This window comes from Pteropus medius, unplaced genomic scaffold, assembly GCF_902729225.1.
Source record: "Pteropus medius unplaced genomic scaffold, Ma_sr-lr_union100, whole genome shotgun sequence".
In the NCBI taxonomy this organism is placed as follows: Eukaryota; Metazoa; Chordata; class Mammalia; order Chiroptera; family Pteropodidae; genus Pteropus; species Pteropus medius.
The window spans coordinates 1,812,824-1,835,649 of record NW_024356397.1 but is presented as its reverse complement, the minus strand read 5'-3'; the positions used below and the strand labels follow the sequence as shown (position 1 = coordinate 1,835,649).

The 22,826-nt window shown below is 48.0% G+C and overlaps 1 protein-coding gene and 1 pseudogene across 1 annotated transcript; both read right to left on the bottom strand.

The window, feature by feature from the left end:
• Window positions 1-353: 353 nt before the first annotated feature.
• LOC120602271 (uncharacterized) lies at window positions 354-472 on the bottom strand (annotated as a pseudogene).
• A 5,415-nt stretch (window positions 473-5,887) lies between these two features.
• On the bottom strand, window positions 5,888-17,572 carry LOC120602256 (keratin, type II cytoskeletal 1b-like). Its single transcript, XM_039862382.1, is given in 11 exon segments — window positions 5,888-6,192; window positions 6,639-6,673; window positions 7,128-7,348; window positions 7,469-7,594; window positions 9,010-9,174; window positions 10,176-10,271; window positions 10,793-10,853; window positions 12,036-12,250; window positions 16,913-17,122; window positions 17,181-17,208; window positions 17,277-17,572. Coding segments are annotated over 11 exon segments (1,758 nt in total).
• Window positions 17,573-22,826: the final 5,254 nt, after the last annotated feature.

Genomic DNA, 22,826 nt, shown 5'->3' with positions numbered 1-22,826 from the left:
CAAACTCTTACCTAGGTTACAACCTGGCTCTGAGGCAGCTAAAGTTTCAATTCCTGAGCATTTGGGCCAGAATCTGGTTTTGGTTTGTCAGGCGTTGAGGGCAAATACCTACATCTCTGCTCTACCAGGCAGTGAACAGGCTGTCTCCTCCAGGGAGCTTTCCTTGATTAACACCACTCCATTGCTCTACTGGTTTCTTTTTCTAATTTCAGTTGTGCCAAATTCAAGTGCATACTTATCTATCAATCGGCTCATTTTCACATCTGTGCACGTGTGTGTGTGTGTGTGTGTGTGTGTGTGTGTGTGTGTGTGTTTGCCAGTCCCTCGATTGCTCTGTAAGGTTTTTTTTTTAACACCTACCACACCTGGTCTTCCTAGGTGGTCTCCCATCCATGTACTAACCAGGCCCGACCCTGCTTAGCTTCCGAGATCAGACAGGATCGGGCATGTTCAGGGTGGCATGGCCGTAGACGCTCTGTAAGTTTTTAAAAGCAAGACTAAGTCCTCCATATCTTTGAGGGCTCTCCCAGCGTCCCGTCTTTCACCAGCCTTCCACATGGTCCCCTGCACTTGAGAGGTATCCCTATCAGTGATGGATAACAGAGAGCCAGTGTACCTCCAACCCCAAGGACCTACACACACACCTCCAGAATTGATCATGGAGATGGGGCTGCCACAGTCAGGCCACAGCAGGGACAAGGGCAGGTGTGGTGAGGTTTTGAGAGCTTTTTGAGGGATGGTACTGAGAAAAGAATTAAAGAAAATCATGCAATGACAAGCCACCCAGCCCTGCGGGACTCCACCAAGAACGTGGGAGAAGGAAATTTCAGGGGAGTGAGGAGAGCTAAAACCTTGGAGGCGTAAAGGAAAATCACAAACAATGGGGAGGCGGGGTAAGATCTTGAAAGCTGGCAGCCAGCGTAGGAAGAAGGGAGAGGTGCAGAGCTAGGGGCAGCCTATTTAGGACAGATAGCAAAGGAAGAGGCCTCCAGAAGTCACTCACTAGCAGTGCTAGAGCAGAGTAGAGGCCAGAAAGGAGGAAGCCACAGATAAGCATGTAGAAAACGGAGGTACAGTTTGTCTTACTTTGAGGTATGGTGTCATCCAGCCCAGACCCCACTCCTGACTGCAAATTTGTAGCTGTGCAACCCTAGGCAGACCATTTACCCTCTCTGAGCCTAATTTTCCTCGTGTGATAGATAACAGAGAGAGAGGAGGAGGGATTCTTTTTTACCCTCGCACTTGGATAGACCCAGAGATGATCTAACAATCGGGAAAAGTTTAAGAACAAGCCCCCGTTTCACTAGAAACCATGGAAAGACCCAGAGAGGAAGTTCAGTGTCTTGAAAGGAGGCCATCTTGTGGGAGAAAGCCTTCGGGGCTCCATAAATCTGCACCAGGGAAGCTAGGGGCCCATCACATACAGGAAGGAATGCTGAGCTCACCTGAAGCAGAAGGAAGTGAAGCTAGAATGGAAACTACTCCCACTATGGAATGCCTGCTCTGCAGGTTGGGGATTATCCCCAGGGCTAAGCACACTGGGACAGGTGTGGAAGCTGGGCCACACTCTTAGAGCCCTCCACAAGTCTTTGAGACCTGGCCCTGGCATATTCAGAACTGACCGTCCATGCTCAAGAACCTCCCAATATCCCAAGTTCCCAGCTCAGCCTCATAACAGAGCATGGATCAACCCAAAGACATACAGTTCTCTGGACTGATCAGAAAGCTGATAAAACCAGGGTATCAGATCCAACAAAATCATGGGGGCTACACTGAGCTTGACTGTCGAAGCACACAACTCATAAATTTGAAGACACATCCTGGGCCAATTGGCCAGTAATTGAAGATGAGGTGACATTCTTAAGAGACTTCCTTAGACCAAGGACTTTCCCAGCCCAGAAAGGCACACTTTGTCCTAGGTCAGACAGAGTTGGAATTTTATTAAGCTAATGGTTGCTCTTCCTGTTTACCATGTCTCCAGATCAAAATCTATATAGATGAAAAACTGGTGGAATTAAATTTAGATTCCCAGAGCACCCCGCCCTGCCATGCCTCTCAGAGGGAGGGGCAGCTGACTAACTTCCCCTGGGAGTCCTGATGCCTGAATGCCATGTTCCCTCCTGCTGCCCCTCTGTTGATTAATGGATGGGCCTGCTTGGTCTCCCTCTGAGTATCTGCCTTGTGGGAATAGCACTAATCAGAAGCAGGTATGGAGTGCTCCATAGTCCCTAGAAGGACCACAGAACCCCCACATATGGTCTGGTCTCCTCAGCACTCTCCCAGGGCCAATGAGAATCATGTATTGTGAGATAATGCATGTGAGAGCATTTTATATATGGTTAAGGGCTAGAGAATTAATTGCTCTTTGCTCCCAATGAGATTGCTCCTTGTCTGTAACAGAATACTATTTGTCCCAGGAATTCTTCTGCTGTCTTAGTGCTGGTCCCCATTGCTCAGACTCAGAATATCACATCAAGACTTCTCATTTAGACTCTGAGATCCTCCTTGATTAATTCCTCTTTCCTTGGCCTTCATTTCTCTTGCCCCTGCACTGTGGAATCTCTGTTCCAATATTCTTAGAATTCAGACACATGATTCCCTCCTTCTTGATCATGATTGAGATGGTCAAGTTTTCTGAAGAGAAAAGGCAGGTCTATGTTTTCTGGAATAATCCGAGTTCCTACTCAGAAGAAGGTTGGGAAAAATGACCTCCGGTTGGCCTTGCCCTTAAATTTTTTCCCAGAGCCAACTTAGATTCCCTATAAACATCATACACACAGGTATAATCCAGGGGTAATCAAATCCACACCCTTTAATAGTTCTAGTGGTGCCAGAAAACGTGGGTTCATTTTACTATCCTGACTAGCGCCTTTGGCCTTTCCATGACTTGATCCTTCCCTGACATCTGATCTTAATCTTCCCAAATATAAAATAGAGAGTAGAATTCCGTTTTTTCCTTTTTTTTATCAGGCTTCATCATATGAATTCTTAAGGCATCAAAGAGGTGAAATGCTGCCCTATATATCCCCACCTATCCTTCACTTTCTCCCTCAACCTCCTGCCGAATGGTTAGCCAACCTCTGCTTGAAATGTGCTAACCCCTCACATGGCCTCTCTTATCTCAGGACCAATAAAAGATGCTTCTTATATTGCACCAAATCTTTTGTAGTTCCCACCAGCTGGGGTCAACCCCTCTTTGCTAGAGAAGCTCTTCTTATCTTGGCTGTTAGCCATTTCATCTCCCCCAAAGACTGCTCTTCTTCTCCAGGGCCTTCCACTGACTTCATGTAGCCTGATTCACCACCACCACCATCCTGGCCACTGTCCTCCAGATGGGCTCCTATTTAGTAATGCCCTCAGAGTGTCTAACTGCAGAAGAGCCAAAGCAGTCTCTGTATTCTCTTCCTGGTCCCCATGCCTGTTCCCAGCAGCCACCACACCCTTTTGGCTCATGTGTTGTCACTGTCAGCTGAACGAACACTTTAAATCATGTTTACACCTACTGCTGTGTATCCCTGTCTTCCCATCATTGTCCTCATGCTCTTGGTCTTTGATTTCAAGTGTAGAAATTGCATCGGTCTGCTCCTTCTGTCCTTCCCTTCAGGCAGCCCCTCTGCTCACCTTTCCCTTTCCTGCCCCGCCCCTCAACATAGGCCTGCCACCAAGACAGGTGAAGGGCCGGGAAACTTCTCAGAGAGAATGTAAGGGTGTGCCTAAGAACACACTGTCTTATCAATCTGAGTTGCAGTCATGTATGAGTGAATCTCATATCCAAGTTCCATCTGTACTCCTTCGGGGAATGAGAAAGTAGGTCAAATCTTTTATGCGACTTCTTTGCATGGACTCAGAAATATCACATAGGATGAGATGATAGCTTAACTTGCTCTATTCTTAAATTTCTGCATCTATGCTTCCCTCAGGGGCATTGATGAAAGATGCCCATGCTCATGACCCCACTGGCTTAATGGACTCAGCCTCTCATCTCCCCAGCTGTTTCTCCTGTGTAGCTGTCTCTTCTGACTCTTTTGAGTCTCTGAACAGAATGTTTGAAGGGCCTTTCTCTGACTCCCTGCCCACACCTGCCTCAACTCTGTTCCCCAGCCCTGCTCCACTTTCCAGCCCTCCAAGAACCTGTTGGGACTTCCCTTCCCCAGCATTGACACCTGATGAAGGTCTCATTGCTCCTGTTGTGTTGGGTCTGCCTGTGTCCACAAGATAAGCCCTGCTCCTATCCTTAGGTTAGGAGGCCCATTGGGGCACATGCGCTGATTTCTCCTCCCTCTGAATTTTCCCCTCCCCTATATCATTTGAGTTGTCAGTGTCCTTCAGATTTAGACATGTATTCATTTACCATCATATTCCCAGTGCTTAGGGCTCTGGCGACCACACAGTAGGAGCTAAATAAATGCCTGTCAAATGTGCAACTGACTTTTGAATGATTAGTCACTTTAAGGTTCAGTAAGATTATGTCTGCAAGGTTTTTCAAGATTGTGTATTACTCACACAATAAAAAAATAATAATAAAATTTACGTCCAAAATATGAATAATTTCAGAGGTCTGCAGAAACTAAAGGAGAAATAACTCATCTCCTGACCAAACAGCAGTTTGAGATCACATAAAAGTTTATTGTAGAAACACCAGAAATTTCAAGGTACCACCTTCTACCAGGAAAAGATGATGTTACAGAACTCCCCAAGGGACCTACGCTGAGCTCATCAGATGTTCCAAGAGAATCATGGATTGAGAGTTTGTGTTAGGACTCAGCAAACAAATGAAGGTGACTCCAGATTTTAGAAGCAAAGACACCTTCCCTCTCTCAAGGCCTATCAGTTGGCCAATAGTTTCCTCTTCCTGTCCCCTCCAGCACATCTCAAACATCTTAGGTAAGTCTCAAAATAAAGAGTCAAATTCTCACAAAGGGCTCAGTCACAGAGAACAGGAGGCAGAAGGGAAAGAGCACTAAGCTACCTTACAAATAACAGGCAGCTTGCAACCTGGTTCAGAACTGAACCTCCCAAGACCCAAGTCTTAACCCCAAACTCCTCAGGGCCTGCACACCTAGACAGATCAAAGCTGGGCTGCATGTGCCCAGTCTGTTGGACAATTCTCAGGAGGGCTGTTATGGGGCAGAGTTCAGGAAGGGCCATGCTTCCAAAGAATGGAGCTCTCTGGAGGGGCGAGACAGAACAGAATCCGATTGCTTGTCTGTCGAATCCTCCATTCACTGCTCATTACAGTCCTCTCTGTGGCCAAGGACTTGTGCCCTCTGAAATACTCCCACCTGGAGCTGCTAACCCAGAGAATAATGCTTCTTGAGACAGAGATTCAGAATCAGGTCCAGACATGACTTACAGGTGTCAGATGTGAGCAGCCAATCCATACTCTCTATCAACACCATAGTGTGAGGCTACAGACCAAAAGGCAAGAATTGGTCTCTGGCACCGAGGAGCCCCTTACCGAGCTACCTTGCCTTGTCATCAGCCAGTCACCTAAAAGCCTCATTTTGTGGCTCGTTGCAGCATGGATTCTCATTCCTGGGGCAACTCAGGTATAGGAAAGGGAGCCTGGGACTGAGAAACCGGGTATGCTTGACACTGACTCTTCGTCGTCTGCCTTGGGATGCTCTCTACTCCATGACTAAACTGGGCTCTGGGTGTCCCCAGGGACAGAAGCAGGGCCAGCTGGGTGGAGTCGAAGTTGAGAATGTGACTGGCTGTGTTCTGACTGCCAGCCAGTGCCCTTCATAGATTGATTTGCTGTTTAGGGTTACCCACCTGCTACCCCTTCTAGAGTGAAATTTATTGGCAAAACTGCTGAGACCCATCAGAAAAAGATAAGTGAGCCGGAGTCAGAAGGATGTGGAGGAGGGGACAGGAGCGACCGCCTCTATTCCACGATTCGCCTGTGGGAGGTGTTGGTAGAGGTTTGGATAATCTGCAGGCGAGAGGAGCCTTCGCTTCTGCCTCCGTACTTGCTGCTGCCTTTACTGCTCCCTCCGTAGTTCCCGCTGTTGTGGCTCCCATAACCACCTCCACTGCCCCCTCGGGAACCCCCTCCGTAGCCCCCACCACCCCCAAAGGAGCTGCCACCACCATAGCCCCAGCTGCTGCCGCCGCTGCCACCGTAACCTCCAGAGCCTCCACCACCGCTGCCTTGTGCTCCGCTGATGGTCATCTGGCTGCTCTGCACAGCTGTGGAGGAGAGGGCAGCACAGTCAATGGTCAAAAAACTGGACAGGGGACCCGCCTGCACCCACCCTGGGGGTAGCTGCCTACATCTTTTATCACGGGCAGCATCTGACTTTCAAAAAGAGATATTGGATGAAAGTATTCCTATTTCCAAAGTATTCTTCATGCTACTAAGAGATGTCAGGACTCATTTTCATTACTGAGGTATCTTAGAGAGCTCTAAGCCATGCTGATTATTAGGGATCGTAAAAATTAAGGTAAAGAAGAGCTAAAATCATAATTCAGTTCAGTGAATTTCCCCAGGCTTTGCAGTTGTGTTTGTTCACTTGGTTCTCATTGTGTAGGACTGGAATCTAAAGTGCCCACTGCCAGTTCCCTGCTGGGCAGCTCTGCTGAGCCCTCCCTCCACTCAGCACCAACCAGCCCCAGCCCTGGGCTCTGCTACTTACAGATGCTCACGTGGCTCTGCAGCTCTCCTGACATCCTGTAAAACCAAAGCACACACATCAGCCAGACCTGCAGAGCCAGAAGGAAAGCAGGCAGCAGCTGGTGACATCAGGAGCAGAGATGTTCCAGGGGAAGCGAGAGCTGTCCTCAAGCCTTGTTGTACATGGGAAAGGTGAGTGTATAGGCAGGGAGGTGAGGGGGCCAGTAGGGCCAAAGGGGATTTTAAGCATTTTCTTGAAGCCTGTTAGCATTGGGGTGGTGGGGGTCACCACCTGGTTGCAATGGCTTGGGTTGGGACATAGGGACATTCTGCTTAGAGGCAGGAGAATGATGACCATGACCCTGCCAAATCACACATCCTCCACTTCTGACTTGAATGTTTCTGCTTACCCTGGACTTCCAGTCTTCCCAAAAAAAGCTATTCTCTCCAAATAGTCAGTCCCACTGCTCTGGGGGCTCAACCTGCACTTCAGCCCCAAAACACTGCCCACCTGCTCTCCTCGCCCTCCAGCAGCCTGCGGTAGGTGGCGATCTCCACGTCCAGGGACAGCTTAGCTCCCAGCAGCGCCTGGTAGTCACGCAGCAGCCGGGCCAGGTGCTCCCTGGACTGCTGCAGGGCCTCCTCCATGTCCTGCAGCTTCTGCCCTGCGTCCTGGAGGGCCCGCTGTCCTCTCTCCTCTGCATCCGAAATGGCTGTGTGCATCTGGTCAAGCTGCTCAGGAGATGGTCATGGAGAAGAAGAATGTGGGAGGCTGAGTTTTAGAAGCCCCATTAGGCAGGGCATCATGGGAGGCAATGTGTCTGGCCAGCCCACCCTGAGCACCCATCTCACCTGCTTCTTGGTATTGCTGATCTCTGCCTGAAGCCTCTGGATGGTGCGGTTGAGCTCTGCAATCTCCATCTTGTTATTCTTCAGGTTGTCTCCATGTCTTCCCGCCATCATCTGGAGCTCCTGGTACTGAGGGTCAAAGGCAACATCATGGTCAGCCTGCTGCTCACCGTGAGTCCCCCCACCCCGAGGAAGGAGTGGGTCTGCCTTCCCAGACACTGCCCAAGACCACTCTCCCCTGGGAAACTGCCCAGAGTAAGCCCCACCCACAGAGCTATATCCCACACACAGTCACATCTGTACCAAACTTCCCTCATCTGAGCTGTGACCACGCGCACACGCACACACCTATATCAAATCTCCCTCATTACCACCAGTCTCTGGGCCAGCCCTACATCTTTTTCCCATATCTAAGCCTTCACACTGGTCCTTATCCACTCTGGGCCCCTCCCCACCACATACTTTTTCCACCCCGCCATATTCCTTCCTACCATTTTCCAGAATGTTTTCCCTAGAAGTCAAGCCCTCATTTCCTCAAGGGCACTTGGCACTCTTCTCGTTTATTTGAATCTCTTTCTCTATCTCCTTTTCTGCATCTACATGTCCCCAGCAATAGGAACTCTATCCACAGGCCATGACTCAAGGAAACAATGGGGAGGGTTGGCCAAGGGACTCTCTGCATTCTGGAGTTTTCACTGTTGGCCATCTGCCTCCCCAGTATGATGTTGAAAATCATGCTATTCAGAACATCTGCCTGCAGGACAGTGGGACAGAGGCCAGGCAAGATTGGAGTTGGCCACAGGTAATCCATCCACAAAGCAGATATCAAGTGCCAGGTGTTCAGAATTTAGTGACTGGCTCTGACCCTTAACCACAGAGTCTTCACCCTCCAAAAATGTCCAAGTCATCATATGTTAAAGAAGTAACCAAAGTTGTTTCCAAAGCCTTAATTTCAAAGATGTCTATCTGATAAACGAGAATATATTCTTACTATAGATTCCACGCTGTTAATAAAAATGATGTCGAATATTTAATGTCACAGAAAGGTATTCAAAGTGGCAGGTAAAAGAGAAAAATACAAAACTATATTTTAAAAGATCTCATTCTGGAAAAATAAGAATACAAACATTATAATGGTTGAGAGCATGGGCTGCTAGACAGCACACCTGAGTTTAATTCAGTTCTGCCTGCGCCATTTACCAGCCACAAGACCTTAGAGAAAGTAGGCAATCTCGCACTTTAATCATATGTAACAAGGATAATGAAATTATCCTTACTGTTGTAGGAATAAATGAAATAATATATATAATGCTGCTAGTGTAGCACCTGGCACATGTGAGTTTTCAATAAATGTTAGCTGCAAAAAACTAGTAGAAAATATGTTAACATTAATAGTAGTGGAGGGAGATGAATGATCTTTATATGTAATTTCTAAGTTTTCTATAACAAACATGTTTTACTTTAGAAATCAGAGGAAGACGATACAAGTCCTGGAGCTACGTTTGGCTTGAGCATCGAGTCCGGACGGGGGCAGCAGTGCCCACCTTGCTCTGGTACAGCGCCTCGGCCTCCTCCTTGCTCTTCCGTGCGATCATCTCGTACTGGGCCTGCACGGCGTCGATGATGCTGTCCAGATCCAGAGAGCGGTTATTGTCCATGGACACGATGACGTTGGTGTCACTGATGTGGGTCTGCATCTGAGACAGCTCCTGCGAGGCATGGACCACAAGCTGACTTTTCCCACTGTCCTCCTGGGACCTCGGTTTCCCTCTTCTGCCCCTGAAGGCTCTCCAGAGAAGCCAGAAGTCTGGGCCAGGTGGGAGTCTTGGGGGAAAGTTCTTTGAATTGTTTTTGTGCACTGAGAGGCACCTTAACAAAAGGGGAAGGTACCCAGACCTAGCCTCCAGGGAGAATAAAGAGCCTGAACTCAGAGCCCCTGTAGACACCACCTGCCCATCATGCCATTCCTGTGCCCTGTATTTTCTGCCTTACTCTGGCTTGGCCACCATCTTGAACTGGGCCCTCTGACAAGCAGACTTGCTCCTCAAAACCACAGGAGCTCTCAGAGACAGTAGAAAGGACTCCGCTTATGTAGCCACTCACACTCATTTTTGAGTCTGGGCTCTACCATTGACTAGCTGGGTAAATGAGCAAGTGATTGAATCTCTCCATGTCTCAGTTTCCTCATCTGCAGAATGGAGATACCCAGGACTAAGTAAAGCTCTTAGTACAGCATCTGGCCCAGAGCCGTGCCCCCAGAGTAGACCTGGGTGACCGTAGGATCAGGGGTGGTAAGAGCATTATCCCCCACCATTGCAGTCTTCATTTTCATCCCCTTTAAGATCCACACGCTCCTCTCCTTTGGAGTTCCCTAATAGCCCCATCAACTTGCCAGTACTGATGAAGATTTCTAGTTGGTTTTGTCCCTGTACGTCCCAGGTGTTAACTTCATTTCCCAGACAGAAGCAGGGGCAACTTTCTTTACCTTCTCCTGCTTTGAGATTCTCCATGCCTCTCATCTCCAGTCCCCCCTCCCAGGAATCCTGAGCACTGGGGCTTCAGAGGATGGTTGACTGTAGGCTCACAGAGTTGGAGAGACTGAGAAGTCCCTAGTGGGCAACGCTGGGTTTCAGGTCTCCCCTGTCTTACAGCCCATACCTCTTGTGAGATATTAGAAAAGGCAAGGGTTTTTCATAAGGACTGAACTCACCATCTCAAATAAGTATTTCAGGAAATTGACCTCCCCAGACAGAACATCTGCCTTGGACTGCAGGTCCACTTTGCTCATATAGGCAGCATCCACATCCTGAACAGCAAGCAAAGACAGTCTGACTTTTTTGTTAGGTGTTACCTGTCATCACCAACTACGTGGACTGGGCAAGTGGCAAAGGCCCCCTGGGTTTATTTCCTCACCTGCAAATTTCCTCCCCTCACTCAAATAAGAGACCTGCAAACTTCACCTTTTCTGGCCTGAAGGAAGTGTGACACCAAGCTCTTCATCTCAGTCAATCACACACAACACCCCAGGTCCCTCTCCAGGTCCCAAGGCCACGTATAACTAACACTCAAAAGCTGTCTGTTAATTTAATTTCACTTGCAGGATCCTGGACAGATTAAAAACTCAAGAATTCCTAAAGATTTATGTTAGCACCACTTTCAGACTTTCCCCTTTGGTGTAAGGGTCCCAGCATTTGGGCAGCACACTCAACAAGCCGGCCCCCAAGGTCACCCTGTCTATTCCTCAGTCACAAAGCATCCCACAGGAATTCCTCACCCTGCTCAGCCTCCTGGGCTCACGGTCCCCCTTGGGACACCTCCATCCCTCACCTTCTTCAGGATGACGAAGTCATTCTCATTGTTGGTCCTCTGGTTGATTTCTTCCTCATATCTGTGGGAGGAGGTAAGAAACACAGACAGGCTGCAGTGGCTGACCTTGGCTCCTTGAGATTTTTCCTTGCAGTGAGAGTCTTAGAATTCCTTAAACTTGTACTGTCCTGGACTCTGGCTGCTCCCTCCAGGGCCTGTTGCTCTCACTGACAAGCAGCTGGAGCCAGTTCCTGGTTCTCCAGGTCAACAAAGGGGACAACAACCCAACGTGGAAAAGCCAGAACCACATAGAATGCCCCCATTTTTACTTGTACATTTGTCAAGCTCAATCATTTTTTTCAATTGAGAACTTAAAGTAACCACTTTTGCTATATGTTTTTAAAAGAGAAAAAAAAATCACCTATGATTCTGCCCCGCAACAATTTTACTTCTCCCTTGTCATCTCACACACACATGACCCTGTACCGGCCCAATGCAGTAAGCATGTCAAGGTAATGTTAAGAGAATCACCCTGCACCCCCAGCATGGGGAGGGAGGGGCCACTCCATTGTCTGCAAGATGCAGGAGCAGCTGATCTAGAATTAGACAAGTCCTGTCATTCATATCCTTTTCATTAGTAATAGTGCATACTGAGTGCTTATTATGTGCAGACACAGCCTAAGAACTTATTAAGAATAATTTCATCCAACCCAATGGGTCTCAAAGTGTGATCCCCAGTCCCCCAGCATCAGTATCACTTGGAAACATTAGAAACACAAACACTCCAGCCGCATTCCAGACCTATGCGAGCAACCTGATTTTAACAAGCTGAAGTGTACTAAAGTTTGAGAGCCATAAGTCTATTTCTCACAACAGTCCAACAAGGAGGATACTTACTATCCCCACTTTACTAATGTGAAAACTAAAGGCTTAGACAGATGAGTTTGTAGGCAGCCAGAAAGTAGCAAAGCCCACACCGAAACATCCATGAAGCTAGCCTGCCCCTCCCCACGCAAGACAATTAACGGCTGACTGGCAATACCATCCTGGCAATACCTATTGGATGGTATTGCCAGTCAGCCATTAATTGTACCACACGCAAAATGGTGCCCCCTGCAGTCGTGTCCAGTTCAGAGCCTGCATGGCTGTGCCTGGCGGGCCTGCTCTCACCCTTTACACATTAAACTCAGCAGAACATCTTGCCCCGTGAATCAGTTCCCTGCCATGCTTCTCCCTGAGCCTTTTGCCCCTCCTGGAGCCTCACTTGTTCTTGTAGTCCTCCACGGCATCCTGCGCGCTCAGGATCTCCATGTTCTGGCGCATCTGCTCCGCGTTGAGAAACTCCAGCTGCCTTCTCAGCTCGCCGATGTAGTTCTCCAAGACCGGCTCCAGGTTGTTGGTCCGAGTCGATGTGTTGATCTGCTGCAGCAGCTCCCATTTCATTTGTAGCACCTGATTCTGCTGCTCCAGCAATCGCACCTAAGAGCAAGAGACCTCCAAGTTAACCCCAGGCAGTGGTCTGAGAAGCACCTCCACCAGGAGGAGCATGGGCAGCCCCACAGCATATCCAGAACCCAGAGAATCAGGAGGGCCCCTGTAAGGTCAGAGAGCGTAACTTTCTCTGGGCCCAGGACACACACAAGAGCGCAGTGTGGTACCTGACAGTTGACAAATAACTGTTAAATCAACTGGCTTAAAATTAACATTAAGCTAATTCCGGTTTTGAAGGTAAATCCCTCCAACTGAAATGGTTTCCTTTAGCTCCCTGCATTTACATCACAGAGTTGCGCTCGATTTATCCATATCGACATAAGGAAATGGTGATCGGAGCATCTGAAGCGCTGATACATCCAAGGCTCATTTCTCTTTGTGGTTTAAATGCTTTATGTCGGGGGTCCCCAACCCCTGGGCCATGGACCAGTACTAGTCCATGGCCTGTTAGGAACTGCGCCGCACAGCAGAAGGTGAGCAGCGGGCACGCAAGTGAAGCTTCATCTGTATTTGCAGCCTCTCCCCAGCGCTAGCATCACCGCCTCAGCTCCACCTCAGATCATCAGATATTAGCTTCTCATAGGAGCATGGGTCCCTGGTGCCAAAAAGGTTGGGGACCGCTGATTTGTGTGACTGAGGAAGGAGGAAATAAGAAGAGGAAGGGAACAATTTGGCTTAGAACATTAAACTGATTTCTGAGCAGACTTGCCTGGGTATCCTCGCCCTGCAGGCCCTACTGCCTTTGCTGTCCACCAGTATTTTTCAGGAAGGTCGCCTCATTTAAATGCTCTTATAACTCACACCGAATTTTAAAAGTAAATGTTCTCATTTTGTTCGTGTTGTGTAATGCACTCCGGCACCCCAAAGTCATGACTTTGGGGTTGTCTAGTGTTCAAGAACTACCCAGGTTGCTATTTCCTTCATTAACATAGAGAATAGAAAGCAGCTATCACCCGATATTCTCGCCACCTCTTCCTCAAAACTGTGGACACAAAAGTCAGGTACCAGGTCCAGAGAGCTTGCTGGCCGTGCAGACCAAGTGCGTGGACTGTTCTTTGCATGATAATGATCAACCCTCACCTTTCCTCTGCTGGCTGCCCATAGATGGATCTCCCTACCCCCCATGCCTTAAGGGAAGATCATGGATGTCTCTATGCTTTGCTAAGGTGTGTACACACACACCCTCCAGAGTCAGTCTAGGACCTGCATGTGGGGCAAACTCACTGCTTGTGCTGCAGAACAGAACCCTGAAGACACCCTCCTACAATATGGCACTAAAGTGGGCACCCAGAATCCCCAGCCCTGAAAGTGCCCATCCAATGGTCCAGCCTTTGTTAACTCATTTTGAGTTTGACTCTAGGCTGGAAAATGTGCACAGAGAACACTATTTATTGTGGCTCATTTTGTTTGACTTATCAAAGCAAGAGATAAGGCAAACAGCTCTCACAGGTTTGTCAGCACAGTTCCTAACACCCCAGTGAGAAATTCCTGCCACCTGGCCTATTTTTACTCTGGTGGCACTCCCAGGGAGTGGAGAGATCTATTGGATACTCATTCACAGCTCTGTGCTCTGTGTTGTGGGGACCAGAAGAAAGAATCTTCTGGTCTCACAGGGAACCCCCACATCAAACAATGAGGGGCCACTCGGACAACTCTGGGTGCTTTGGGCTTAGGCTGAGTCCCGCCTCCAACCCCGTGCCCCAGTCAAAGAGGCTGGCTTCAGGGAACACCAGGCAATTTTAATGGGATTTAACCACTAGAAAAATCATTGAAAGCCATTGTGATTTTTCTCCAGGCACCCCAAACACTCCTCGGCTGTGTTTCTCATCAGCAATACTTAGGGGAAGCTCAGCTAACACAGATAAAACTTTGCATCATGCTGGGCTAAACTTCTGACTGGAACAAGCACACCCCAGTCGGCCTCTTATGCTCTTCTGCTCACAACGTTCCAGCCACAGAGACCTCCTGGTCTCTTCCAGCAGCCCAGATCTCCCCTTTACACCTTTTAGAGCTCAACGAAAGTGACATCCCCCTGGTGTCTTCCTTTCATCAGCGCTTGTCCTTTCCCCCTGTGGCATCTATTGTAATTTGCAGTCTTTTGGTATGAGCCCCAGGAAGGCAAACTCATGTCTGCTTTGTTCTCCAGCAGACACAAGGTGTTGAGACCCATGGACACGCAGAGCCTACCACAGAGAAGACAGTTCATGAGTATCACAAACTAATGAAATGCTAAGGGCTTTGGAATTGCCTGCTAGTGTAGACTATCCAGGCTACTCACTACCCTGGTATAGTGGATTCTAGGTCAGCTGAACAAAGTCAGGCCAGTGTCCCCATGGGAAGGGCTGGATTCCCCACCCCCCTTCCTGAAATCCTTTTCTCTTGTCATTGGTTCTAAAAAGGACTTTTTCCTACTCTCTGAGGGTCAAGGCTGACACTTGGAGGGCGGACTCAATATTTCATTCAACAAAGATGTATTGACCAATTATGTGTCAGGCACTATTCTGGATGCTAGAGATTAATTAATAGACAAAGCAGACAAACCTCTGCTTTTCAGGAGTATAAATTCTATTCAGAGAGATAACTGTAAAGAAATGTGACACATGCAGTGTCAAATGGCTGTCGTGGCTATAGAGAAAAGTAACACAGGGCTAGTGGATAGGGATGCTGGGCTAGGGGAGCCAGTTTAAACAGGGAGATCAGGGAAGCCCTCACTAAGGTAGTGGCATCTGAGCACAGACCTGAAGTAGGTGGTAAGGAAAGCCAGCCCACTCTTTGGAGGGAGGAGTTTCAAGCAGCAGAAATGGCAAGTGCAAAGGCCCTGAGGCAGGACCATGTTTAGGGTTCGGGAGGATGCAAGAATGCGATAGTGCGCTGGTAAGCAAGAGGAGAGCAGGTGAAGAGGCCGAGAGGGAGAGCAAGGCCACTGCAAACAGTGAGTTTATACCCTGGGGAGCTAAATTCCATCCCTCACTCTGTTTACTAAACCTCGAGGCTGAAGAGCTGTTCCATCCAGTGGTGGCAATGTTGCCTAGTTCTCACAAATGCAAGACAGAGGTCAGCAGCCGCTGTGGGTTAGAGGGCCAGATCATACAAGGCCTTATAGGATCTTAGTTTTTATTCTAAATGAGATAAGAAGCCAATGGAGGATTCAAATGGAGAAGTGATGTGATATTTTTAAAGGATGGCTCTCGTGCGGTGCTAGGAATAAGCTGGATGGGGTTAAGGGTAAAAGCAAGAGGACCAGATCAGAAACTAGGGTCAGAAGTCGCTGCAATAGAAGGCTTCTCCCTTCTAGCCAGGCCAGAACCCTCCTGCATGAGGATTCTCTCCTCATGGTCACCATAAGCCATGCCCTCGGGGAAGAAAGAGAAGCCACAGTTTCCTGCATCTTGGCCCCATCCCACAGTCCCACGCCACAAAAGTGAATAGATGCCCTAGTAAAGGCAGGAACCACAGTCAAATAAGAGTCTCAGAACAGCTGCCAGCAGTCTGTAGCCATTTCACTGACCCCTGCCCCCTCCAGCCCACTCCTGACCCTGTTCTTCCCTTGGCCTAGCCTTAAACTTTCAGCGCTCTCTCCTTCACCTATCACCTCTTTGCTCCAGTTAAGCCCTCCCAGTCTCTGCCTGTGCCTGAGGTGGATGATATTCAGCTAAATTTCCCATCGAAGATGATCAGAATTAGCCAGAAGCGCTTAGCTCTGTTGAACTCCCTTTTGGCTATCTCTGGGCCTCTCTACTGCAGCTAACACACTCTGTCCTGTCCCCAGCATTTGCCCAGATATCAGAGGTCTGATACACAGCCCAGTGCTGGACTTTGGCCATTGGCTACACTGCAGTCAACCACAGGCCAGTCAAGCTCTGACCTCAACACAGAACTCCTAGGGGAACTGAGGGAAAGTCACCGAGCATCCAGGGGCCTTTGTGCCAAGGGTGTTTCCTACTACACCCACAAGGGCAAAAAACCTTCTGGGGATCCTACAGGAGCTGCCTTGCCTCCACCTCTGGACAAAAGGAAATGCTGGAGGAAAATGTTTACCATAGGTCTTCCACCAGCCTCTGCTCGGTGTTTTGGGCCTAGACCAGACCTAACCTGAGGTTTAATCAGGGAACTAGGGAGAGAAGCTTCAGTGGCTTCATCTGGCCCATCGTTGGCCCTTACCAAGCTAAAATGAGGAACTCAGTCAGAATCCTACTTAGTATGCTGTTGACTTTAGCCCCCAGAGGTATCTACCAGGGCATTCACCTAGGCTCTGCTAAGGCTCCTTGAGGGTAGGACCTGTGTCACCCCTGTGGCATAGTGTCTGGCGTATAGTAGATGCTTAGTAAATGTTTGTGGGATGGATGAATGGAAAGTGAACAATGATGAATGAGAATGAGGTTACTACACCATGTATTTTGTCTGAGTATTTTTACACCTTTTATCTGCTTTCCTGCCAAAAGGAAAAGATAGAGATAAATTCCCTCATTAAGTTGAAATGAGGCCTAAATAAGGTAAATCCTTCCTTAAGGTCCCAGGACACACACATCTGGAAGTGACTGTCACCACCAAACTGAAACAGCACAATGTGGGTAGAGGTGGCAGGACAATAAGGCCCTCTCAGTCATTTGGTCAGGGACCAGAGACTCCGCCTGCCCCTGAAGCACTCACCTTGTCAATGAAAGAAGCAAACTTGTTGTTGAGAACCATGATCTGCGCCCGCTCCTGGGTCTTGATCCTCTGAATTTCAGGGTCCACTTCCAGGTGAAGTGGCTGTAACAGGCTCTGGTTAATGGTCACCTCTTGGATGCCCCCCAGGGGACAAGAAGAACCAAAGCCCCCAAGCCCAAATCATGCCCCAAACCCGGACATACCCCAAAACTACCTCCTCCACATAGCCAATAATACTACCTCCCAAAGTCAATAACCTTTCAAAGGCGCCACCTCCAAAGCTGCCGCCCGAGAGCCTCTCACCTCTCCTCCTAAAACCACCAAAGGTGCTACTCCAAAATCACCACCACAATTTTAGAACCACCACCCCCCCCCAAAGTTTCTGCCCCCTCCAAATCCCCTGCCTGCTCCCCCACCCTGGCGGAAACCACTGGAGCTTCTCTCCACTAGGCTAACGGAGATGCTTTTACTGCCACCCAGATTGAAGAGGCTCCGAGAGCCAAACTCCCTCACATGGCTTCCATACCCACCACCGCCACACCTCCCTCGGGCCTGACACACTGCCGGACTCCCACCACCACAGCGTGCAGAAGAGCCAAGGCTGTAAATCCTCCTGCTCCTTGAGCTAAATGCCGACCGAGAGCTAAACTGGCGGCTCATGGTTGCTGGAGCATCCAGGCAAGCAGACGTGAGAAAGGCCCCAGCTGAGAGGAGGCAGAGACAGGGGCGGGAAGGAGCAATGACTCCTTTGCAAGAGATCTGGCTCAGTTCCTATATATACATGCATTCGCTGGGCGGGGCACGTTCTGAATCCTGGGAGGAAAGTATTTATGTTTAGTTTGTCTGCCAGTAGCATCTGTTTGAAACCTCATACCTGTGAGTTGCCGAAATTGCACTGTAGACAAACTTCCCCAACTTGATCATTTATCATTCATCTCTTGCCATTTAGAGATCAGAGTGCAATAATCTCTTAGGATCGAGTTGCTGGAAACTCCTCTACAAGTTTCCCCCAAGTCATTTGTTAATATCTTCCTAAGAAACTCCACCACTGAGTTGTTTATTTTGGGGGTGCACCTAGAAGATCTAGGGTAATGCTAAGGGTTGTCTAGCTGCCTCAAGGCCAAAGTGGGGACACAGGTAGAGACATCTGCTGCCACAGAATTATGGTGAGGCAAAAGTTTTATTCTGACCTCCCCACTCCATGCTTCTGCTTCCCACTGTTATCATCGCCATGCACAACCCAAATTTTAATCACATAAAGATACAATATTGTGGTCAATGGTTCCAAGTGGAAGCCGGGGGACTGTGCCCAACACTGCCCACATTTTGCTGGGTACATCATTGCTTCTCTACACACCTCAGGCTGCTCAAATACAAAACAGATGAGGTCCTGTAGCACTGATGGTCTGTGGTTGTAGATTTACCTAGCATCTACCAGGACCTAACATTGTCTTCTAGACCAAAAGACAAACTATCCCAAAACCTCTCTTTTTCTCTTCATTTCCAATCTATTATAGACCTATGCTTTTGTAAAATAGAATAAAAATTAATTACCCTTAACAGGAGATTTTTTAAAAATATATATACAAAACATAGGCCCTGATTTTTTATTTTAGATACAACAGACATAAAATTGTTCTTTTCCTAAAAGGAAAAGAAAATTCTTTTAATTAAGTTCTTAAACACTTGTCCTCAAATTCTGTGTTTATCTCCTCTCAAACCAGTAACGAAGTGCCCTGGACCAGTGCTTTTGCGTGGGGCCATGTTCTAGGAAACATTGTCCCAGACAGCAAGCAGGAGGCAAAACTCATTCAACAAACATCAGTGTTGACCAACAAAAAATGTACGCTTGCCCTCTGGGCTCAAATAGATGCTAGCCATCATCCAAAACTTGATGATGATGATGATGATGATGATGATGATGATGATGATGACAATGATGATGATTAGGGGAAACAAATGTCCACACCCAGAAAAATGGCTAAATGATGGCTTGCCCCCTGGGATACAATTATTTTAAATGATCATCATGGAGACCATGTAGCAGCATTGGAAACACTAGTGATACAATGTTAAATGAAGGAAGCTAAATACACAATGGAGGCTGTGCTATGGACTCATAAAAATTAAGAATGCAGAGATTATAGAAAGGTTTTTTCCTAATATTTTAAATATCTTCTTCCTTTGTATTTTGCAATAAGTAAATAGTTTTGCAAAAGTTGAGGCTGAAATCACAGCTGCCAACAGCTGTAGAGGTGGGGAAAGGTGGGTGGTGGGAGAGGTGTCAGAGAGCAGCGGTGAGGAGAAAGCATCCTAGGACTGGGAGGGAATCTGTGGGCAGCCTCAAGCCTCCACACCTTCATATCTGCTCAGAAACTGTTTAGTGGACCGTCTCCAGGAGACACTGTGAGATAAAAGAGAGAGTAAGCCTGAAATTTACTGTCAAGAGAGCTGGTTTCAGCTCCCAGCCCTGCTTCTACGGGCCTGCGATCTTAGGCAAGTCACCTACTCCACAGTCTCAGATACTTAAAAAAATCAGAGTATCTATTTCTCAAGGAGTCAATGCTTTAAGGCATGTGAAAAAGCACACAACACTATAGCTACTCTCAGATCCTGGTAGATGACTAACTGTTCCACATTGCCTGGACTTTCAGTGCTCAAACCAGGATAGTCCTGGGCAAATCAGGACAGTTGCCACCCAAGTCCTGGCACCTCAGGTCTCCATAGTCCTAATCCTGACCCTAACCCCCTCAGAGAGCTTCTAGTAGGAGAGGGAAGCCCCCAGGCACAGGAGACAGAAGGAGAAAACCAGTAGGACTAGAGGAAGGCAAAGGAAGTGGAGCTAGGGATTGGGATGCGTCCCTGTGAAAGAGTTGCCTGAAGGCAAGGATTCTGAGTCTGGTAGAGGCAGAGAGAAGAGGCAGAAGGTATCTGGAGAAGGGAAGGTGGGTCCCAGGCAGGAATCCACAGAGGTATGGTGAAAGATCCTTAGATCCTTTGAACACCTGGCTTTGAATCCTGGTTCTGCCCCTTCCAGCCTGGATGGGCATTTAACTCCCTGAGCCTCAGTTTCCTGGCCTGTAAAATAAGAATAAAATACCAGCTTCACCGGGAGACTATGATGAGTAGCTGAAATCGAATACGGAAGAGTACATTGGAAACTCCAAAGAGTCATACAAGTGGAGTTCCCTCCCCACCACTCCCCGCAGCCTTCCCTGAAGACTCCAGGCCACTGGAGCTCATCTCTCTTTCACATGCTGCAAGGCTTTTTGCTTCACTCACCTTCAACCATTGTCATGAAGAACGCACATAATTAACCCCTTTACAAATGTCTCTACTGCCAACTAAAAAAACAGGATGTTCACTCAGCTTATATTTACCTTCATTCTGAATGTAGGGAATTATGAAATTGTGATCAAAGAGGAAGCCCCAGGCAGCAGAATTCAGAAAGACCTCTTTGATCTCTGGCCATGACCAGCTGCCACCAACCAAAACCAATACTTTAGTCCATCTCCTGTCAGCTATGTCGTCTCTGGGAGGCTGCTGTCACTCCTTGAAGGCTGAGAGTGTGATGCCCAGCAAATACTACTAACTTATCCTTTGATGTAAGGTGGCATTTATTCTCTACTCCCTCAAAACAAGAGAAAATTAGCTTAAAGTAAGGCAAGAGAGGTTTTACTTGTCCTGAAGGGGATACTAAACCCCAAGTTAATATTAGATGGTGGATGAAGTTTTTAGGACAAATTGCTATCCCTAAAGGAAACCCCTCAACTGGTCGGACAGCGTTAGAGCAGTGGTTTCTAAACTCACTACACGTTGGAGGCACTTGGACAGCTTCAAAACCACTGGTGCCGGGGCCCACCCTTAGAGACTGGATTTTACTGGTCTGGGGTATAATCTGGGCTTTGGAATTTTTAAAAGGACCAAGGTGGTTTTAATGAGCAGACAAATTTGGACACGACTGGCCTGGAGGAAACAGAACGACAAATAAAATAGCCTCTGGAGATTCCATTCCGTCTGACAACAAAACATAATAATAATGGTCATAATAATAGTAGCTAATGTCTTATTGAGTGCTTTCAGTGGTCCATACACTGTGCTAGATCTACAACATGGATAGTCTCATTAAATCTAAAAACCAACATTTTAAGGAAGATATTATTATCCTCATCTTAAAGATGGTGGAAAAGAGACTTGGAGAAATAAAGTAACTAGTTCAAGAACACACAGATGAAAGTGGAGGAATGGAGATTCGAACCCAGATACTCCCACTCCAGAGCCCACATGTATTGCAGAAGAGGTGGGGTCTTTGGAGAGAAAGCTCCCCACCTGCTCTCCTTAAAAGGAAAGGGGAAAGTCAGTTGAGGACTCCAGCTTGCCTTGCTTATCTCCCAGGCTGCCAAGAGGGAGAGGCCCCAGGCAGTTATCAGCCACCAGATCAGTCTCAGGCAGTGGTGGGAGGCAGAGTTTGAAAGGAACAGCTGGTGTGATTGGCAGGCGCAGCCCCTGCAGGCCTGCTCCCCATCTCACCCTGCATCTCTCAGGTCTGGAGGTGGATATCGCAGAGCAGCACAGAAGTATGGCAGGGATGTGGGACAGAGGCAAGGCCCATTGGGCAGAGAAAGGGAGGGAGGGAGAATTTCACTCACCAGCCCCCACCTGGAAAGAAGGAGAGAGCTACAGCCCTGGTGCAAGTATGGGGGCCTTTAATCTCTTTGAAATGGGAAATTTTGGACCCGTGGGCAGCAGAGGAAGGCAATGATGTGACAAGGGTCAGTGAGAGCAGCCTCCTGGAACTGAAGCAAAGCTCATAGCCCTGGCTTTCCACACCTTCGACCACTATTCTCCCTGCATAAGAGTGTCAGACCTGGACAAGTGACAGAAACCATCAGCCTGGTATCTTGGTTTTATAAAAATAAAAATAAAAAAATAGGTACAAAGAGAGGAAAGGACTTGGTCAAGGTTACAGGGGAAACTTGTTGGTGCAGCTAGAACTAGTTAGGTAATATCCTTTCCAAACTAAAAAAGGCGGCGGGGGTGGGGGGGGTGCAGTATAAGGAATCCCATCCCAGCAGCCTCTGTGCTCCTGCAACCAGGCTGAGGTGGGTGTATGGGGAGCATCCCCTCCAGTCTCTAACAGGCCCTGCCTACAGGGTGGGAAGGTGGTGCTGGGCACATAGGAACACCCTTGGTGAATACTTGTTCTGATGTCTGGGGTAGGGTCGGTGTTTGAAAAAACAACTAAGCCTTCAAACTCCTTCTCAGGCCCCAAACCAGCCAGGCCCCCACCTCAGATATCCTTTGACTAGAATCCCAAGGCCCACCTGGAAACTAAGGATCAGTGTCTTTCTTTCTCATTAAACCCAACAGGTGCTCTTGAGCCAGAAGGCCTTGCAAGGTCTCAGAGCAGCCCTACACGTTCTCACAGCCAATGATAATATTGTCCAGGGATAACACTGTTCCTGGCATATTAAGCTCTTCCATACAACATGCTCTAAGTCATGACTATTTTTACAACCCTTTTCAAAGCTGGCAACTCTCACTTGTCTCTGTGGCCCAAAGAAAAATAAGGCTGCAGGTTAGACTTGGATTAAATTCCAAGAAAAACTGCAAGGCCCCAGCAGGGGACAGGGGTCATCTAGGCAGAGGGTGCTTCTCTATTTTAGATCAAAAAGGGAGACTGAACAGACTCAAGGTTACAGGGCTAGTTAGTGGTGGGGTGGGGACCAGAATCCCAAGTCCATGGGGGAATATGAGACCTGTGGGAAATTCTCAAGTAATGTCTCACCTTGCCCATGGTGGGAGAGATTCAAGTACTATATAAATATAAGGAATTAATAATTTATTAATTTTCTTCCCATTTGAATAATAGGTGGGTTCCTGAAATGTTGGCCATAAATGGTAATGACCCTTT